This window comes from Notamacropus eugenii, chromosome 5 (genome assembly GCF_028372415.1).
Source record: "Notamacropus eugenii isolate mMacEug1 chromosome 5, mMacEug1.pri_v2, whole genome shotgun sequence".
Taxonomy (NCBI): Eukaryota; Metazoa; Chordata; class Mammalia; order Diprotodontia; family Macropodidae; genus Notamacropus; species Notamacropus eugenii.
The window spans coordinates 209,348,687-209,370,197 of NC_092876.1; the positions used below are offsets into that span (position 1 = coordinate 209,348,687).

Consider the following 21,511-nt stretch of genomic DNA (forward strand, 5'->3'; position numbering starts at 1 on the left):
AATTAGCCTGAAAATCATTTGATAAGCAGCAGTTTGGGTTTGTTTGTATTTTTTAAATAAACTTGGGGGAGAAAACCAGAAGCAGAGAAAGAATATTGATCTTTGTGCTATAATCAGCAGCTTGCAATAGAAGAATTATGGGTGAGTGAAGTCGAGATACAGATAAAAAGGAAAGTTTGAGCCAAATTGTTCATGGGATGCCATGGTAATATGAAAGAGGTATCACTGATGTATAATTAGGGCTTCCAACAGTTTGCATCAATAAAACACTCCTAAAAATAGGCATCTACAAAATAATACCAGAAAGCACCAAAATATTTTCAACGCTCAAATTCTTTCCAAAAATGAACATTTACGTTTTTTTATAAATAAATGATGAAAATGAGAAAATATCTAAGTGAATCCAAAATGTATTTACCTACTGAGGACTCATAATGCACATCTAAATGCTAAAAAATGGTGGAATGATAAAACCTCTGTTTCTGAGAAAACAGATGCGTTACACTTAAGTAATCTGTAAATAAACCTCAAACATGACCTTTAGGATAAAGTTTCCATTTGATTTTTTTAATATCATACGTATGCAATGTTGATCAGCCACCTTCAACTTGAGACTAATTTTAAAAAAATGAAATTGACTGACAATCTTAAGTTAGAAACACATCACACAAGAAACTGAGTGACCAAGGGGAAATGTAACTTCCCAAGGTCATGTCAGCAATCCACAGCAGAGCAACGGATAAAGAGCCTCCTCGTGCTGATGACCAGATTCCTGCAGTAACTCCAGAGCACACATCATGAAAGCTGCTACACTGGAGTCAAGGTGACTCACCTTTACATGGTCTCTTCAAAAAATGTGGCATTCCTGGAGTGTTTCATTTGCCACATATTTATGATAAAAATGAACACAGTGACAGTTCTCCAAAGTAAAAACTCTAAACATTCATTTTCCCTGGCAATAACAAACATCATAAACCCAGTCCATACTCCAATTCCAAAAGACAAGAGGTACTAATAGAAACTCTAATCAATAAGATAACTGTCCGTCGGATTTCTCCTACTACAATTTTATCCAGATTTGAAAACCTTTTTTTAAGTAAAAGGGAGCAAAGAATCTTTCCTAAACTGAGAACAAACTTTCAGGAAAATTAGCTTCTCTGGTTCTCCCTCATGACCTAGGTTGAGTGGTCTAAATGAAAGACATCCCTCAGCATCCCAGATGACTGCCTATGACCCAAATCAGAAGAGGTCCCTGTCCACAACTGTTTTCTGAATGTCAAGGGAGGTCACATCCTCCGAAGATGCTTTTCCAAACCCAAGAGAAGACAGAAACTCTTCCAGTTCTGGGGCTCACAGTCCTCAAAACATTCAATTGCCTTCTTTCCTGAGCCTTTGAACTCTTTCTCTTTCGACACACAAAACTAACTCTAGTGTGGACTAAATGTAGTTCCCGAATTAGAAACATTCTTCCCTGAAACCGTAAGATACAAGAATTGGACTGGGGAGAGAAGTGAGGAGGGGGAGACATTGCGAATCGCAGAAGGAAAAGAGAACGAGAAGTTCCAAAAGCCAATCCAGAAAGAACCAAACAGCTCCAGCCCCAGGCGGGCGTGTGTTTGTGTTGTCTGCCTGGGGGGGGCGGGAAGGACCGACAGCCACCTTCCTACACGTGGAGGCGGCCGCGAGGCTTCCACTTCGGAGCCCGCCCCCGCCCCGTTTGGAGAGCCCCGACTGCCGGGCCGGGAGCACTGCTCCCTCTTTCTCGCCTTCTCTCTCCCTCCTCTTTCTCCTCCTCCTCGTTCTCTTTCTTCTCCTCCTCCTCTCCCTCCTTCCCGCTTCTTTCCTACCTGTCTAAGGATGAAACTGGTCGAAGTGGTACTGCCATCGGATCGCTTCAACCTGCTCCTCCGGGTCGTGGTGCCTCTGGCCACCTGAACTCGACAAGGTAAGAGAAAAGAGGGTGAGGGCTTGGGTTAGGAAAGGGACCTGCGGCTAAAGCAGCAGGGTCACCGGCCAAGGAGTGAGAGGGCTGACCATTCATTCATCCAATCCGCACCAGCCCCAGGCAGCTCCGGGTCCCAACCCCGGAGCCCAAGTATCCCCCCAAGAAACACACACACACACACACACACACACACACACACACACACACACACACACACACACACACACACACACACCCCACACGAAAAAGGGGACCACAAACACCCACCACATCCATTAACAAAGATTCGAAGGAGCTGGTTCAGGAGCTCCCAGCATCGGACAGGGGGAGGCCAGCCGGCTCCTCTAGCTGGAGCGAGAGACTGAGAGAAGGAAAAGAAGGAGGAGGAGGAGGGAGGGAGGGAAGAAGGTAAGGAGGGGAGAAGAGAGGGAGGAGAAAGAGAAAAGGGGGAGGAGGCAAAAGAGGAGGTAGGGAGCGGAGGCTGCTGCTGCTGCTGCTGCTTCGCAGGACTTGGGGTACTGCATGCCAAGAAGCAGATGGAGGTGGTTCCGAAAGCTTGCGAAGGAGGAGGTACCTGCGAGCCGGGGGAGTGCCGCCCGTCTGCAGACCCGCTCTGGGTGTAGGAGGACGACGACGACGAGAGCTGAGACATGGTTTAAAGCTGCATGGCCTGCCTGCCCCTACTCACTCTGGCCAGCGGGCTTGGCAGGGGCAAGACCTGAAGAGGAGGGTAGTGACTTCCCTGGGCGCAGCGGCGGCGGCAGCCAGAGCAACCACTGCTGCCAGCCTGCCTGCCAGCCTGCCCGCCAGCCTGCCCGCGGGGCTGTGGCTCCCGCCTCCGGGGGTACCTTTGCTCGAGCAGCTCCTTAAAGCTACAGAATCACTTTCTCCCACACCAAGCCAGCTGGGCTCTGGTGAAAGTGGCACAAACTCGAGGCACAATGTGTTGGGAAGAGGGAGAGGGGAAGGGAGTTTCATCAAGGATTTTGCTGCCTGATCCTACAGGAAAAAAAAAGGTTCAGACTCCCCCCACCTCCACCCGCACAACCGAGCTTTCCAGAAGATGGAGTTGGGGGAGGGAGATAAAAATACTGCACAATTTTACATGAGAGACAAAGGAGACATATTTCATGAATCAGGGACTTAGAGATAGAGACTGGTGCAGTGTAGCACACAGCTGAGAGAGCAAAGGTGTGTGTGTGTGTGTGTGTGTGTGTGTGTGTGTGTGTGGTCTGCTATACAGAAAGTATAAAAGGGGAAAAGATTTCTCTGATTTCACTCGTCAGCCTTTTCTGCTGATGCATGGATTTTTGTGTATTTTTTTTTTGTCTGACTGATTTGTTTTGTTTTTGCAAGCCTGGCTTGCTAGCCAAAAGTCACTCAACATAGTAAGCAACAATGGAACAAGCTGCCAGCCTAAGCCTGTATGGGGAAGCCAACCCTGCATGAGACCATGTTGTCCTAGGAGTTTTGAAGGTCATGTTCAACCAGCTAAAGTAACACTTGGCCACATGCCTTTGTGTACTATATGCAAGGATGGCCATTTTCTAATGTGTAGAATTATCTAAAATGCATATGCAACCTTTAAGTGTCTAATTCTTGAATTAGTCCCCAAAGCACAAAGAATTGTGCTTTACTTAAAATTAAAAGCATTGGAGGCGGCGACATGCTTAGCAACTGTGGGAAGCAAGGAGATAAACTAGGGATCCTAAGGAGAGAAAAAGAAGTAACAAAAAGCCAGACATTTTTTTTTTTGCGTGCTCTGTTTTCTCATAGACTTGCAAATCTATAAATATTACATAGGAAATCCATTAAAGCAGACATAGTAGCTCAGATCACTAACCCACTCCATCTTTGCTCTCACTGTTCACCTTGCCATCTGTGATTTCTTGATGGAATTACTGTTTCATTTTTTTTTTTTAACAATTGTGTAGCTATACTGATGGATCAAATTACACATATTATCTGTCTGTCCATTCCTATATCTTCCTATTACCCTAGTCTACCTGAATAGTCAGAGCCACAGGGTATCAAAGGGAGGAGAGGAACTTCTTGTTATTCAGTCCTTTCAGTCATCACCAACTCATGACCCCATTTAGGGTTTTAGTGGCAGATTCTAGAGTGCTTTGCCATTTCCTTCTCTTCATTTTACAGATGAAGAAACTGAGGCGAACAGGGTTAAGTGACTTGCCCAGGATTAAACAGCTAGTAAATGTCTGAGGTCAGATTTGAATTCAGGAAGATGAGTCTTCCTGACCTCAGGCCTGGTACTCTATCCACCTAAACACTAGGTATGGGGCATCCCTCATGTTACAGATGAGATTAAGGTCTACAGAAGTTTATTGATTTATCCAAGGTTACACAGCTAGTTAGTGGGAGATCCATAACTAGAAAGTAGGGCTCCAGGTTCCTTTAAAAAAAAAGCATATTTTCTCTTTGCATTACAGTGGGATCGCTTACTATAATGTAATTTAATGACCCCCAATTTCATCAACACAGTGTGACAAAGTCTTAGTGAATGCCTCAGCATGTACCAAATCTTCATTACAGTAACATAATTCACAGCTTAGTAACAAATTATTCGGGATATGGATGGTGATTAATATGTATAAATGTGATTTCATTTATGGGAATCTGCTTGTGAGAAAACTCTCAATACTTATCACAGTCTTTGAGAGCTGCCTGAGTCACTGAAAGTTAAATGACTTATTCAGGGTCACACAACTGTATCAAAGGCAGATGGATCTTCCTCACATGAGATTCTGTATCCACTACTCCAAGCTGCTTGTGTGTGCACTGTGTGTCTATTTGTTGAATTGTGTGACTATTTATTGAGAAGTCACATAGAATTTAGAACTGCCCAAGTGACTTTCCTTTAGAACAAATCTAGTCATGTCACTCTCCTACTCAATCAACTCTGATGGCTCCCTATTGCCTTTAGCATCAAATATCAGCTCCCCTATTTAGCTTTTAAAGCCTTGCACAACCTGACAACCACCTACCTTTCCAGCCTTATTGAGCATTTCTTCCCCTTCCCAAGACCCCAGGTGATCTGAGTTTCTCTGGACACTCAACATTCTACCTCTCATCTCTACGCCTTCACAGGTGCCATTCCCCATGCCTGAAATACTGGTTCACCTCAAAGGATCCCTCTGCACCTTGAAGACTCCTCTCAAGCACTACCTTCTACAAAGAAGTCTTCCTGACGTTTCCCCCAACTCCTGGTACCTTCTTTCTATACTACCTTGTATTTAAACACTTTGCTTTTATTCTCTTTATATTTATTCTGTAAATACTTATATGTGTACTTGTTGCCTCCCTCATTAGAAGCTCCTTATGAGGAAGACTTTCATCTTTCATATTTGTATCACCAACCCCTGTGCCTGGCACTTAATAGCCACTTAAATGCTTGTTGACTGATTTTTGACCCTGGGCAAACAGTATCATGAGACATCTTCCCTGATCTCAGAGAGTTTACAGACTAGTTAGGGAGACAAGATATGGATCAGTGGCAAAGGATAGGCAGACAATAAGTAAGAGATTTTATGACTTACCATCTTTTTTCACTGTTTAAATCATTCTCATCACTAAATATACTCTTTGTGGTAAGGGTCAAAATAGTCCTGATATATTTCTGCTTATTAACTCTGAAGTGGTCGTACTTTTTTAAGGTAAACTGTATGTCATTAGGGACAGTTAAATGGTACAGTATATATTTTGCATGTACTTCTGTATATGCTGTTCTCCCTGAGTAGAATTAAGCTCTTTGAAGGCAGGGCTATTTCATTTTCTACTTCAGTGTCCAGTATCTGTTTAATAATTAACAGCAAATGAATGCTGAATTGAATGTCATCTTTTTCCTGTTAGCAAAAATAACAGAGTAGGTTGCTTCCTGTAACTAAAATAAAAAACCTAAAAAAAAAAATGCAAACCTCTTGGTATGTTAAAAAAAGAAACAAATGGTGTGGAGGTACCTGGAACAAAGGGTCCTCTAAACAGATGCTATAAAATGTGAGCAATATCACCATTCTTTTTCTAAATCTTCAAGTTTGATAATTTTCAAATTCAAATTTAGCTTACCTAAATTCATATAAACCATTTTTCTTATGCTTCACTTCCCAAACAGGGGGAAAATATGCTGACTTTCAGTTAATAAAGTAATACAGAACCCCCTCCACAGCCCTCATCCCATTACACACTACTAATGTATTAGTGCAAGGAAACATCAGGAAAACGCCCTTCTGTCAAAAGCAAATGATGGCAGATCAGTTTTATTATTTGTAAAAATAAGCTTTCCCACCAAAACGACATTGTCAAGAATTACTCCCTTCGTTGTCAGGAGCTTTTCAAATTTATGTCCCTTAATAAGCAACAACTAAGAAACAGAAAAAAAAAGTCCACAGCTTTTAAATGATAGTTTTCTAATTAAGTGGCCTCAAAAAATCTGATTACTAGAATTTCTGTCTAGAATACGTATGATACAAGTGGCCAAATAGTATAAATTGACTTATACTTGAAGTTAAAAACGGAATATCACATATGTTTAGGTAATTGTATAAACTGCCAAGTTAAAATTTTCAGGTTTCAAATTATCCAAAATGGAAGAACACATACCCAGTTTTAGTTATTTTAACACCCAGGAACAAATTATATACATTAATAAAATTAATTTTATTATAAAGTTTCAGGAATTCTTTCTAATGTAACAAGGTTGCATATGAAAAAGCAGAAGCGATTTATTTACTCCTGATATAAAACAGTAGGTATGTACTTAATGTAGAAATCTTAAGTTAGACAATTCCTTTGGCAGCAAACATTTAATTATGAACAGGACTTAAAATAAATACAATACATAAGATCGTGAAGGGGAAAAATCCCTATAACGCCTATAAACACCAAAAAAGCATGTAAAGACAGATACAATAACTTTTTTTACACTATCTACAAACTGGATAAGTGGATTTACACAATACACATTATAAGAAAAGAAATGGTATGCCAAATATAAAATTGTTATTTTTAATTTAAGAGAAAGTAAATACATCTGCACATGTATAAAATCCCACAGACAAATGCCCATATACAATATTTATATACATTTCACATGTTATAAAGAACTAAATTAGTCCAAAACTGCATTAGTTTAATTCTTACTTGAATGATCCAAATTTAATGGATAGGGTAGTATCTATACTGGCTCAAAGACTATATTCGATTAAACTTTATTCAGATATTCCAAATTACAATCATACATGAAGAACTTACACATAAACACTAAAATAACTTTTATTAAATATTGTTTGGAAAAAGTATAAGTTCTTCCATGTTTTCAAATAGTAAATATTAAGAACAGCAGCTTTTCAAATAAACTGTTTATTTTTTTTTAAACAGAAAAAATGTTAACAAAAAGTTAAGGTGCCATTTTAGGATACGTGTGTGTAGATACACACATATATTTAACTTCACATGAACAGAAAATATGGAACGAAAGTCAGAATACGGGGCAACAAACACTGAACATTTCTTTCCAGTTATGTGTACCTAAAATAAGACAATGATTTGGAGTAGGCTTTCAAATACTAATTTGCCTTTTTTGTTTCCCTCTGAATGTAAACCAAGTATTGATCTCTTTTGTTCCAGGATATAGTCATTTTGAAAAAGGAGCACATTACTAAATAATTCCTTTAGCTAGATAAACAACAACAAGAAAGTTTGGTGAATTACCACCAAATAATTTTTGGTAGAAAGGATTATGTATGTAAAAATCACATATAGAAATCTTGTTTCCATGCAAATAACTATTTTTATTACTAAAGTTATGACCATTATTTTTCCCCAGTGTAAACATCAGTTATTCATAATCATATTTATGGTTATTTTCTATTTTGTGTCATGTGAAGAAGCTGTTAAATGAGAAAGTAGTGTGCAAATTTTCAGAAGGGACAAAAACCCCCACGTTCTTGAAATATATTACCCAACTCCTATAGTCTATAGGAACTACGAACACTATAAAACCACCTAAAATTTAGGTTTCCAGAAAACTGTCTTGGTAGTTTATTTGTTAATCCACTGCATGCTATCACTCCATGTGTTCAGAATGATGAATTAAAAGTAACATCCAATATTTTAATGGGGTGACAAAAGTGACATAACGATGATACTTAAACCACATTTTGAAAGGTTAAAACACATTAAACAGAGGGCACATGCCATGCTTAACATACAACACTTCAAATGATTAGAGTCCCTTGACACCAAGATAGTTATCAGGGAGCCTGATTTTCTCTCCATGAGAAGTTTCTAATCCATGTCAAGCTCCTTTTAAAGAATTACGGACACTTAACATGCAAGAGAAATCCATACGGCAGAGAGGGCATAAAATTAGGTAAGGTCTTCGTGAGGGAATGGCTTTATTGGCCAAAAAAAGCCATTATGACAATTCTCCACTCTATGGACCCAGGAGGAAATTAAATGCTTTTCCCTAGCAAAGAGAAACAAGATTTAGGGGTACTCTTTAGCCTACTGTTGGTAGGGCTGTTCTTCAGAACTAAGTGTTCCTTTCACATTTTTCTATTTACAATGGTCCTCATACTGTAAAACAATTTTCATCTCCCAATTCAGGTTTGCTTCAACAGATAATGATGTTACTAGTACAGTCAAAGCCAAATTTTCAGTAGCGCAAACAAAACTGCCAAGTAGCTAAGGCAGATGCTTTCAATGAAAAGATGTTCAAATTTTGGAGTAAGAATGTGGAAAATGCTAAACCACAATACTCAAACAAAATATTATTTAAATAGATCAAAGTAGCCTCCCAAGTACATTTTGAAAAGAAAGCATTTTTTTAAGCATGTCAGACTGACAATGCTAGAAGAAGAAAAAAAAAAGACTGGCTAATGTTCAAAAGACTACTCAGTACTTGTTAAGAAAATCTATATGAAACTCTTTAAGCTAGAGTAAACTAACTCAAATTATCTTTAAGCCACCTCTGAAAAAATAGTCTAACATAACCAGTACTTCAAAAATTGCTTCATGTCAGGGGGGTGGGGAAGTAACTGAGATTTTTGTGCTTTACTCATGGTCCTTCTGAGTTGAGAGAAAAATGGTTGTATTTTTATATCATTCTTAGATGACTCAAATCACAAGGGTTGAGCAACATACTTATGAATGTTTTCAAGACTATGCCTGATCTGCTTTTTAAAGGAGAGGTTGCTGATGATAATTTGTTTGCTGTTGTGCAACTGAATGAGCTGGAACTGTCACAGGCAAGCCTGCTACTTGAGGCAAACTGGATGTAGTGTTCTGATAAGATGACATATCCACAGACATTCCCATCTGCTGTGTGTAAGAAGCTGGAAGACTAGCTGATTGAAGGGTAGAGTTCTGGTTCATATATCTGGGATTGGAAACTGTATCTACTCCAGTACTGAAAACAAAGCAGAAAAAAAACAATTAACTATTTCACTAAGAACAAGTTGTTTTCTTATACAAAATTCCAGGCAGAAAGATCATTTTAACAAAATAGTCTATCATTTTGCAGTATGGTATAGAAACAGAGCATTGGACGGTGTCAGGAGACCTGGCTTTCACTGCCAGTTCAGATATCCAAAAGCTGTGGGCTTGGACAAATCACTTCCCTTTTCAAGACCTCAGTTTTCACAACTATAATGAGGGGATGGACTAGGTAGATGTTTTCCAATAACCTCTGAAGTTTCTTCTAATTTAAGCACTCATTGTTACTTTTCAATGATTTAGCTTTCAAAACTCAACAAGCATTTTGTTCTAAAAGTTAATTATTCCTATATGAGAACAATGGACTCTTTATTCTGGATGCCAGTTACTAAAAACACAAATTTTAATATGCAAAAGGAAAAAAAGGAATTAAGAAAAGACAAAAGATATGTAATTTTTTTTCCTCCAATGATCTTAATAACTTAGAAAGCCAAGCCATGCAACTACAGTATCATTCTATTAGCTCTGATTTTGGTCTCAGGAGGAGGAAGTGGCTTTAAAAAAAAAAGGCCTTAAGATCTTAAATACAATCAGCTCATGAAGAGCCTCCCCCATACCTACTTTATCTCTATTTCTCTGGCATATAAATGTTTTCTGTGGTAGACAAAGGTTTTAATACCTGTTCCCAGCACCAAACTACTTAAGACAGGACTAAGTTTCACAATCTTCTAAGGATGGCCATGGCCAGGGGACTACATCATACAGTGATACAAAAAAGAAATCTGATAAAAAAAAAAAATCACCCCTAAAACTAGAATATGGGCTTCATACTTCATAGAACCACCCCTGTTAAGAACTAGGACTTTAGAGATCTAGTCCAACTCTTGTCAGGTCATAGATGGATGTGAGCTCCAAAAACGTAATATGGCTTGCCCAAGTCCACAACTAGTAAAAGGCAGAGTCAGTATCAGCCCCAAGGACTTTGATTTTGTATAGTTTTATGGTCTTTCCATTACTCCACATTTTGTCCTTTGAGAATACTTCTCCCCCACCCAACCCAAGAAAGTAATCTCTCCTTTTGACCTATCGGAGCACTTTTTTTCAGTATCAGTTCAGTAGCACTTATCACAATTTATGTTATATTATTATAGTTACAGGTACAGGTCTAATCTCCCAAATATAAACTGTGGGCAGAGACTAACATGTGACACAGCCTTGCTATCCCAACAGCAACTAGTACAATACTGTGGATACAGTAGTTGTTCAATATATTAAATCAATTTCACAATTCACTTCAACAAAGGCAGTTATTAGGGGCCTTTTATGAGCAAGGCACTGTACAAGTTTCTAAGGAGACAGACAAAATGTCCCTGTCCTCATGTAGCTTATGTTCTCCTGAGGATGTGACATATGAAGCAGGATATAATATATACTTTTGTAAATACAAATACAAAGTAAATACAATATATACTTCACTAAATACAAAGTAATTTCCCCAGAGGGAGAGAGTGTTAACATTGGGGGGGGGGGGGTGGAAGGGAGAAAGGGAAATCAATAACGGTGTTATGAAGAAGATGATACCTGAGCTGTGCTTTAAAAGATGTTAGGGATTCTAGCAGTGCATAGTAACCCACATATGCAAAGGCACAAAGGCAGGAAAAGAACACTGTGTACCAGAAAAATGGCTAAAAGGCCAGTCTGACCACAACAGATAGTATGCAGTAAGACAAGAAAGGTAAACAGGAGTCAGATTGTGGAGGCCTTTAAATGCCAAGCTGATTTTTCTGTTTAATTTTAGAAGCAATTGGGAGTCAGTGTAGCTTTCTGAATTGGGGACAGATGGAGGAATGATATCAGATCTGTGTTTGGGTTATTTTAACATGGGAGCTATGTGTATACACACAGATTACAAAGGTGAAAGACTGAAAGTAGAGAAGCCAATTAAAATGTTATTGTGGTAGGGCAGAGACTGTGTGTGTGAGGTGAGAAGGGGTATGAATGCAGCAGATGTTAATGAGACTTGTCACCTGACTCCGTAAGAAAACTACTGGATAACGAAGAGCTGAAGATAATTCTACTATGAGATGATTAGTGTGTAATGGCCCTCCCAAAGCAAACAGGGAAGTGTGGAAAAAGCATGGGTTTGGCAGAAAATATACTAAGCTCCAATTTGTACATGCTGACTTTTAGATCCTATGGGATGTCCCAGGGGAGATGTTCAGTGGGCAATTGCTGGGGCTGTAGCTCAGTAGAAAGATTATGATTGGATGTGCTGACTTGAGGAATGCCCATGATAAATGAAAAATTCTAAAACCAAAATAGGTTTTCTCTACTACTGGTTGTACTTCAATTTATTTATGCATTTCAGAAGGTTTGCAGTGCTGCCCAATATTATGAAAGTTCATCTTAGACGCAATCCCAAATAGGCACTGGAGTATTTAAAGTAACACCAAAAAGTAATTTAAAATAATCAGGGGATATAGTATTACAGAACTTAAGGGAAAGAATCACAAGATAATCTGCACAAATGACAACACAATTAACATTTTGGTAATAGTTTAGGCAATTCTCTAATTTAAGGCATCAAGACTTATTGATTTTTAGGGTACTGTACATGGAAGGAAAATTTATCTACCCCAAATTTTGCCTACAAAAATGAAGAAATTTGAATTGAAATAGAAGAAAAAGTGGTTTAACTACTTTTTGATTCTTTGGCTCCTAACAACCAGCCATTATAGATGCCATACTTGATTACTTAGGATGGTTAAAGAACAGTGCTGAAGAAGAGGACATGGTCTCGGGCCGGATGTTCACAGGGACATTGCATTTTGTTCTGTTCCAGGACTGTAAACTACACTGACCAAGGGGAACCAGCTCACAAAGAGAACACAAATCTGTAATTACAAATCCGTATAAAAAGCTAAAAACAAAACAAAAACCACAAACAATTGGACTGTATTATAAAGGGGGAGGGGAGCTACAAAGTTCAATTCTGACAGTCTTAGAAATTCATCTATTTGAGAAAAATACTAATCTTGTCAAAAACTTACCTTAAATATGGAGTGTGAGCAGGCTGTGTTGTTACTGAGGAATTTATATTTGGAGGCAGAGATCTCAGAGGGCCAATGTGATCTGGTCCCAGACTATATCCTTGGGGAATGGTGACTTGATGAATGCCCTGAACCATGTAGTTTCCACCATGGTGTTGGCCAGGATATGTCTATTAACCAAACAAAAAACTTCTTTCAATGGCTTCTGGGATTGTGATTTAAACCAAAAGAACATCAACGAAATAGAAATAGTGGAGTAGTGTAGGTAGTTCAAGTCTTTTCTATCAACCTACCTACTCAGAAGTATGTGGTATTTGATTTTGTAGGTTCCCTGAATGGGGAGCTTCCGAGTCCTAGTGCCAAGCCTATGCCTAGTTTTATTGTTGATTTTTTTTGTAAATGGAGGGCTGGAAGGTATTTTCTGCTAGAGTCCACCCAAGCTGCCTCTTATTAGAAAAAAGACTTGCTGACAAGCCACACAAAACTGCACACTCCCTCGAGGAGAAAGAAGGACCATCACTTGTTTTCAGTCTTTGTGCCACTACAACCGAATGCCTCTGCTGTGACTCACACAGCACCTCCCTTCCAAAGGAGAAGCTAACAAAGTAATGGTATCAGTTATAGATAGGGAGAAGATCCATATAGATGGTTTCTCTCCGACCTTTTCCTTCTTTTCTTCTACTAACTAGACACCCAATCTAAAATGAAAGCAACCAGCACAAGTAACAGTTGAAGTTAAAGGTTTCTACTTTTATTAAAACTGGCAATAATTAAGCTAAAAGGTATTTTGGCTAAACAGTTGTTCTGGGTTTTGGTTTTTTTGGTTAATCTACTTTCAAAGGAAAAAACTCGATGGAAGAGATTATCTGTTGCATAAAGCATTCAGCATATGTATCTGTGCTTAATAAATAGCAAATAATAAGTACTACTCTCCTTCCCTTCAATTCTAAACTTACCTATTTTTAAAATATTTTATTGTTTCCCAAGTACACAAAAAACAATCTTTAACTTTTCTTTTTTTATTTTGAGTTCTAAATTCTCTTCCTTCCTTCCTATACTCCTCCCTCACTGAAATGGTAAGCAATCTGATATAGGTTATACAAGGATAATCATGTAAAATGTATTAGTTATTTTATGGAAGAAAACTCAAACCAAAAAAAGTAAAAAAAGGAGTCAGTCAGTTCTTTTTCTGTAGCTAGATAGCACTATCCATCATGAGTCCTTTGGGATCGTATTGGATCACTGTATAGCTGAAAATAGCTAAGTCATTCACAGTCATCCAGCATATAATATTGTTGTTATCATGTACAATGATCTCCTGGTTCTACTCACTTCACTCAGCATTGGTTCATGTAAGTCTTTCAAATCAGCCTGCTCATTATTTTTTTATAGAACAACAGTATTCCATTACATTCATATACCTCACTTGTTCAGTCACTCCCCAATTGATGGCAGCCACTCAGTTTCCAGTTCTTTGCCACCGCAAAGAGCTGCTCTAAATATCCTTGTACAGATGGGTCCTTTTCCTAAGTTAGCCTATTCTTCCTACAACAGACTGCACCTCTGCAAAATACTGTTAACTTTTAAGATTAATGTTGGTTCAAATTACATTTTTATACCAAACGAAAATCTTTAAGTGCAACTACATCATTTCCACAGCAATCATTCAACAGCCCTTCCAGAGCAAGCTGAAATTATATCTCCATATAGTGTGTGCATGTGTATGTATGTGCAGATGTATGTATGTGTATGTATATGTGTTTATGTTTGTATGTGTGTATATATGCACACATATATACACACCCTAATAACATAATTAACAGTGTTACCTCAACTGCTTTTCATACAGAAATAAACATGTATGTATGTATTTTAAAAATTAGAATACACAGGTGAAGGTAGTCAAATAACAGGGCCCTTTGAGCATCTCTATATTCTTTTGCAGTAACTGTCCTGGAATGCATTATGAAGGAGGAACAGTAGCTTTTACAGGGTAATGTGGCAAATCAAAATCATAGAAGGTTGTCTTTAATAAAATGATTTGTGCTTGGAAAAGTCTGGAAACAAAACCAGTACTATAAACTGAACACAAAGCTAGTAGGAGACTGAAAAATATTTCTTTTCAGGGACTGATGGTTACAAAAATGATATAGTTTTATCCAATAACAGTGTAGACAACTCTGTTTTGTTCCATTTTTCTAACAGCAGCAAGCATCATCTTTGAAAGAGAATTATGATACCAAATAAACTCCAGCTATCTTTTGCACCCAGAACTCTTTTCCACCTATAAATATAATAAACGTTTCATCGTTTTCAAAAACTTAGGGCATGACATATTGGTTAAGTACATCTTCTATGATGTGGCAGTTCCCATAGTAACTATTTTTTTTCACTACACAATTAATAGTCATGTAAAACACACCTAAGTTATGTACCCACACTCTACCTTTTCTCCTTAGTGTCTGAAGGAGACTTTCATTTTTGTTTTGGTAAAATAACATGCAACCTATATATTCCAAAATATTTACAGCAACTCTCTCTGTGATGGCGAAGAACTGGAAATTAAGGGGAGGTCCGTCATCTGGGGAATGGCTGAACAAATTGTGGTATATGATTATAATGGAAAACCACTGCACTGTAAGAAATGATGAGCAGGCGGATTTTAGAAAGACTTACATGAAACTATGAAGAGTGAAATGAGAATCAAGGGAATTGTTGGATACAGTAACAGCAACATTATTCAAAGAATAATTGTAAATATCTAAGTTAATATGAGCTAAATGTTCAAATAAACTACAAAGGACCTATGAAGGAAGATGCTATCTACCTCTAGAGAAAGAATGGTTGTACATATTTCTATGTCTGTGTCAAATGGTAGTCTTCCCTAGTGGGGTGGGGAAGGAGACAGACGACTTGGAACTTAAAAATAATTTAAAAAAAAACAACAAAAAAAAAACCACGTGTACTTTGTCCATCCAAGCTCACTTTGAATGTAACTACTAAACTTATTTGTTTGAAAAGACTTTAAAAAGGGGTTAATTATTTTATATGGCTGGTAAAATCAGCCTCATTACTTTATAGTCACAAAACTTATTTTTTACTCCACATTGTGTGAACAAGTTTAATGTTTATTATTGTTTATTTTGGTCTTTATTTACAGACTAAAACCAAAACAAAATACCACAACAGATACATAAGTGACCCCCTCCCAAAGTATACTCACTTGCACCGGGACACCAGATAATGCAGGTGGGTAATGTGGTGGAGGATGGAGCTTTGAATAGACTGAATACACAGGTGCTTCATTCACCAATTTGTTGTATAATTCCAAGGCTTCTAGGACTTTTACATTCAATTCAGATAATTCTGAATGTTTCCTGTTTTAGGGGGGAGAAAAGGACAAAACGTACTTTATGAATCGCCTTATTTCATCGGCTAGACAATTTATTTTTAAAACTTAGCACAGTTAAAAAAGTCTTAAAAGAAGAGTCAGTAAGGAAATGAGGGGAAAAAAATAACTCATCTACAATTTTCAGTTCTTAAAATATCTAATTCTGGAGAACGTTCTGTGCCTTAAAAATTGTAGCCTATCATAACATAATATTTAGATGAAGACATGATTTAATAATGTCACGGCAAACTCTTAAAAGACAGCAATCAGTTCATACTTCTTGTACCACAAATATTTGATGCTGTATACAACAGATTTTAGGTAACAATTTTATTAGAAAAAATGATGATTTGATGGTTTAATAAAGACTTCCTGGTCTTGATTACAGATCCCAGTATAGGGCAGAACAGAATGAGCCTTGACCTTACATATGAAATGAAATACATGTGAAATGAAAACATATTTATGAAATTCAAATACATCTTTTTTTTATTAATAATTATTAGTGGTGTGATATATAACCTATATCAAATTGCTTACCACTTCAGGGAGGAGGAAAAGGAGGCAGGGGAGAAATTGGGAACTCAAAATTTCTAAATATGAATGTTAAGAATTGTCAATACATATAATTGGAAAAAAAATACTATTAAAAAAACTATTGGTGGTATGAAGAAGACAAAACATCACATCTAAAAGAAGGGATTAATTTTGATAATGCAGGTGAAAATAAGACCCTAAGCAAATGAATCTACTAACTATTCTTTGTTATTCATGGATAGTGAGAGGTTTCTTTTTCCTTCTTTCTTGTGGTGGAGAAATGGTAATACCCAAAAATTCCTACTGTAACCAAATCCTCAAATGTAGACAGTTCTGATTCTTAATTAAAGTCAATTCCAGTCTTATCAGTTTGTTTGGGGCAAACTCTTCTCTTACTCTAGGAAAAATAGCAACAGCTCCCTTTTAACATTGATTTTAATGTAAAAGTAGGATATATTTCTTTACATTATTATAACCTAAGCAATCCAAAAAAATTTTCAATTCTTAAAATGATCAACTTTTGTGCTTTCACAAACCCTCACATTTCTGCAATGGAATTTATCACCTCAGTTTTTTAACAATGGCTTTAAGCAGTCCAAGATTTGCCTAATCCTATATGAATACTCCAATTTCAATACAAATTTTGGTCAAATCAAGATCTTGTCAGATATATGCATGTGCAAACACAAACACCAATGTGCACACACACACACACATTCCCTTATAATTAAAACTACTTTGGTCTACTTTCTTCTGAAGCAAAGAAAAAAGTAAATTAATTTAGGTATCCTACCCAAGTTAACTCATCATGCTACCTTCATGCAAGGCATTAGTGTCCATCACAACTGACGTGACAGAATTTCCACAAGTATATGTGAATTTCATAGATTGCAAGGGTTTCAGGGAATTCTTTTGCAACTAACTCATATGGCTATTTTCTCAACTCCAGAAATCTTATTAAGAATGATCCACCAGAGGGACCTGCAAACCTCTCGCAAAAGGTCCGTCGCGCTGCAGACGCGGAGCCTAGCCCAGACCTGCCGCGGCCGTGGCACCGAGAGGAACAGATCCGAGCGGGCTTCAGGGACGGGATCTCCAGCGGCCACACAAGTCCCTCCACCCACAGGTGACGGGGGTCGGTGAGAGAGTCTCTTTGGCGGGTCGAGCAGGGAGTGGGGTGCCCCCATGGCTCGGGCCCCCTCGGGAGACAGAAGCTGAGGGGCGGCAGCAGACCGGGGCTCCCCAAGCAGGCAGGAGCCTGGATCCATTGTTGAAGGTCTCTGCATAAACCCCCTGAGGGAACTGAGCCCCAGAGGCAGCCCTGCCCCAACCTGAGCATCTGAACTTAATCTCACACTGAATAGCAGCCCTGCCCCCGCCAAAAGCCCTAAGGCTGGAAGCAGCATTTGAATCTCAGACCCCAAACGCTGGCTGGGAGGACCAGGAGGCGAGGTGGGTGTGAGGAAAATATTCAGAGGTCAAGTCACTGGCTGGGAAAATGCCCAGAAAAGGGAAAAGAAATAAGACTATAGAAGGTTACTTTCTTGGTGAACTGGCATTTCCTCCCTTCCTTTCTGATGAGGAAGAACAATGCTTACCATCAGGCAAAGACACAGAAGTCAAGGCTTCTGTGTCCCAGCCCACCCAATGGGCTCAGGCCATGGAAGAGCTCAAAAAGTATTTTGAAAATCAAGTTAGAGAGGTGGAGGAAAAGCTGGGAAGAGAAATGAGAGACATGAAGTCAAAGCATGAACAGCAAATCAGCTCCCTGCTAAAGGAGACCCAAAAAAATGTTGAAGAAAATAACACCTTGAAAACTAGACTAACTCAATTGGCAAAAGAGGTTCAAAAAGCCAATGAGGAGAAGAATGCTTTCAAAAGCAGAAGTAGCCAAATGGAAAAGGAGATTCAAAAGCTCACTGAAGAAAATAGTTCTTTCAAAATTAGAATGGCACAGATGGAGGCTAAGGACTTTATGAGAAAGCAAGAAATCACAAAACAAAGCCAGAAGAATGGAAAAATGGAAGATAATGTGAAATATCTCATTGGAAAAACAACTGACCTGGAAAATAGATCCAGGAGAGACAATTTAAAAATTATGGGACTACCTGAAAGCCATGATCAAAAGAAGAGCCTAGACATCATCTTTCATGAAATTATCAAGGAAAACTGCCCTGAGATTCTAGAACCAGAGGGCAAAATAAATATTCAAGGAATCCACAGAACACCTCCTGAAAGAGATCCAAAAAGAGAAACTCCTAGGAACATTGTGGCCAAATTCCAGAGTTCCCAGGTCAAGGAGAAAATATTGCAAGCAGCTAGAAAGAAACAATTCAAGTATTGTGGAAATACAATCAGGATAACACAAGATCTAGCAGCCTCTACATTAAGGGATCGAAGGGCATGGAATAGGATATTCCAGAAGTCAAAGGAACTAGGACTAAAACCAAGAATCACCTACCCAGCAAAACTGAGTATAATACTTCAGGGGAAAAAATGGTGTTTCAATGAAATTGAGGACTTTCAAGCATTCTTGATGAAAAGACCAGAGCTGAAAAGAAAATTTGACTTTCAAACACAAGAATGAAGAGAACCATGAAAAGGTGAACAGCAAAGAGAAGTCATAAAGGACTTACTAAAATTGAACTGTTTACATTCCTACATGGAAAGACAATATTTGTAACTCTTGAAACTTTTCAGTATCTGGGTACTGGGTGGGATTACACACACACACACATGCACACATGCACACACACACACATAGAGACAGAGTGCACAGAGTGAATTGAAGAGGATGGGATCATATCTTAAAAAAATGAAATCAAGCAGTGAGAGAGAAATATATTGGGAGGAGAAAGGGAGAAATGGAATGGGGCAAATTATCTCTCATAAAAGAGGCAAGCAAAAGACTCATTAGTGGAGGGATAAAGAGGGGAGGTGAGAGAAATACATGAAGTCTACTCTCATCACATTCCACTAAAGGAAAGAATAAAATGCACACTCATTTTGGTATGAAAACCTATCTTACAATACAGGAAAGTGGGGGATAAGGGGATAAGCAGGGTGGGGGGGATGATAGAAGGGAGGGCATGGGGAGGAGAGTGCAATTTGAGGTTGACACTCATGGGGAGGGACAGGATCAAAAGAGAATAGAAGTAATGGGGGACAGGAGAGGATGGAGGGAAATATAGTTAGTCCTATACAACACAACTATTATGGAAGTCATTTGCAAAACTACACAGATTTGGCCTATATTGAATTGCTTGCCTTCCAAAGGGAAGGGGTGGAGAGGGAGGGAGGTAAAGAAGTTGGAACTCAAAGTGTTAGGATCAACTGTAATGTTCTTACCACTAGGAAATAAGAAATACAGGTAAAGGGGTATAGAAAGCTATCTGGCCCTACAGGACAAAAGAGAAGATGGAGACAAGGGCAGAGAGGGATGATAGAAGAGAAAGCAGATTAGTCATAGGGGCAATTAGAATGCTTGGTGTTTGGGGGGGGGGCGGGATAAAAGGGGAGAAAATTTGGAACCCAAAATTTTGTGAAAATGAATGTTAAAGGGAACTTTCCATAAAATAATAAGCAGTATCTATCTAAAACCTTCAGCAAGCATTATATGCAATGGGGATAAGCTAGATGCATTCCCAATAAGATCAGGGGTGAAACAAGGTTGTCCATTATCACCACTATTATTCAATATGGTACTAGAAATGTTAGCTGTAGCAATTAGACAAGATAAAGATATTCAAGGAATTAGAATAGCCAAAGAAGAAACTAAGTTATCACTCTTTGCAGATGATATGATGATTTACCTAGAGAATCCCAGAGATTCAAGTAAAAAATTACTTGAATTAATAAACAACTTTGGCAAAGTTGCAGGGTACAAAATAAACCCACACAAATCTTCTGCATTCCTATATATTAGCAACAAAGTTCAACAGCAAGAGATAGAAAGAGAAATCCCATTTAAAGTTAGGGTAGACAGTATAAAATACTTAGGAGTCTACCTGCCAAAACAAACCCAGGGACTATATGAACACAATTACAAGACACTTTTTGCACAAATAAAGTCAGATTTAAGTAAGTGGAAAAACATTAGTTGCTCATGGGTAGGCCGTGCTAATATAATAAAAATGACAATTCTACCCAAATTAATATACTTATTTAGTGCCATACCAATTAAACTATCAGACAATTACTTTCTAGAGCTGGATAAAATAATATCAAAATTCATTTGGAAAAACAAAAGGTCCAGAATATCAAAGGGACTAATGAAAAGAAATGCCTGGGAAGGTGGCCTAGCGCTACCAGACCTTAAACTGTACTATAAAGCAGCAATTATCAAAACCACTTGGTATTGGCTAAGAAACAGAGAGGTAGACAAGTGGAATAGACTTGGCACTCAAGATGCAGTAGGCAAGGAATATAGCAACCTTCTGTTTGATAAACCCAAGGACCCCAGCTTCTGGGATAAGAACTCATTGTTTGATAAAAATTGCTGGGAAAACTGGATAACAGTGTGGCGGAAATTAGGCATAGACCCATACCTGACACCGTACACAAGAATAAAGTCCAAATGGGTACATGATTTAGGTATAAAGATTGATACCATGAATAAACTGGAGAAGCAAGGAATAGTGTATTTATCAGATCTATGGAGAAGGGAAGAATTCTTTACTAAAGGAGAGATAGAATGCATTATGAAATGCAAAATGGATAACTTTGAGTACATTAAACTGAGAAGTTTTTGCACAACCAAACCCAATGCAACCAAAATCCGGAGGGATGTAGTAAATTGGGAAAAAATTTTTACAGCTAAGCTCGGGGATAAAGGCCTCATTTCTAGAATATATAGAGAACTGACCCAAATGTATAATCATACAAGTCATTCCCCAATTGATAAATGGTCAAAGGATATGAACAGGCAATTTTCAGAGGAAGAAATTAAAGCTATCTATAATCATATGAAAAAATGCTCTAAATCACTATTGGTTAGAGAGATGCAAATCAAAACAACTCTGAGGTACCACATCACACCTATAAGATTGGCAAACATGACAGAACAAGAAAATGATAAATGCTGGAGAGGATGTGGGAGAGTTGGAACACTAATTCATTGTTGGTGGAGCTGTGAGCGCA

The 21,511-nt window shown here is 38.3% G+C and overlaps 3 protein-coding genes across 11 annotated transcripts in view; 1 reads left to right on the forward strand and 2 right to left on the reverse strand.

Annotated features, from left to right (window-relative positions):
- Positions 1-3,274, reverse strand: part of CACNB4 (calcium voltage-gated channel auxiliary subunit beta 4) — a 344,733-nt gene extending 341,459 nt beyond the window's left edge. For 2 of the 5 annotated variants that reach the window (XM_072611967.1, XM_072611966.1), the window contains exon 1: positions 1,848-2,204. Coding sequence is in view for 2 of the 5 variants with exons in the window: in XM_072611963.1 (XP_072468064.1) it covers positions 1,848-1,931; positions 2,520-2,597 (162 nt within the window). In the remaining 3 variants the exon portion in view is untranslated. The other 3 variants (XM_072611963.1, XM_072611964.1, XM_072611969.1) reach the window with 3 other exon arrangements.
- Positions 1,813-20,118, forward strand: LOC140505713 (uncharacterized). 2 transcript variants are annotated; one of them, XM_072611970.1, is made up of 4 exons: positions 1,813-1,945; positions 5,051-5,169; positions 15,605-15,693; positions 17,322-20,118. In XM_072611970.1, the coding sequence occupies exon 4, from the start codon at positions 17,871-17,873 to the stop codon at positions 18,957-18,959; it is 1,089 nt and encodes a 362-aa protein (XP_072468071.1). In that variant the 5' UTR covers positions 1,813-1,945; positions 5,051-5,169; positions 15,605-15,693; positions 17,322-17,870; the 3' UTR covers positions 18,960-20,118. The 2 variants fall into 2 exon arrangements, with proteins under 2 accessions (XP_072468071.1, XP_072468072.1); XM_072611971.1 differs by lacking the exon at positions 15,605-15,693.
- Positions 6,598-21,511, reverse strand: part of STAM2 (signal transducing adaptor molecule 2) — a 49,017-nt gene continuing 34,103 nt past the window's right edge. For all 4 annotated transcript variants that reach the window (XM_072611959.1, XM_072611958.1, XM_072611961.1 and 1 more), the window contains exons 12-14: positions 15,668-15,821; positions 12,445-12,614; positions 6,598-9,368 (exon numbers count right to left, since the gene is read on the reverse strand). In XM_072611959.1, coding sequence (XP_072468060.1) covers positions 9,140-9,368; positions 12,445-12,614; positions 15,668-15,821 — 553 coding nt within the window. In that variant the 3' untranslated portion in view covers positions 6,598-9,139. The remainder of the gene's footprint in view (positions 9,369-12,444; positions 12,615-15,667; positions 15,822-21,511) is intronic.

What these genes read in the sequence shown, in the direction of transcription:
- LOC140505713 (XM_072611970.1), top strand. Translation starts at nt 17,871, where the DNA reads ATGCCCAGAAAAGGGAAAAGAAATAAGACTATAGAAGGTTACTTTCTT.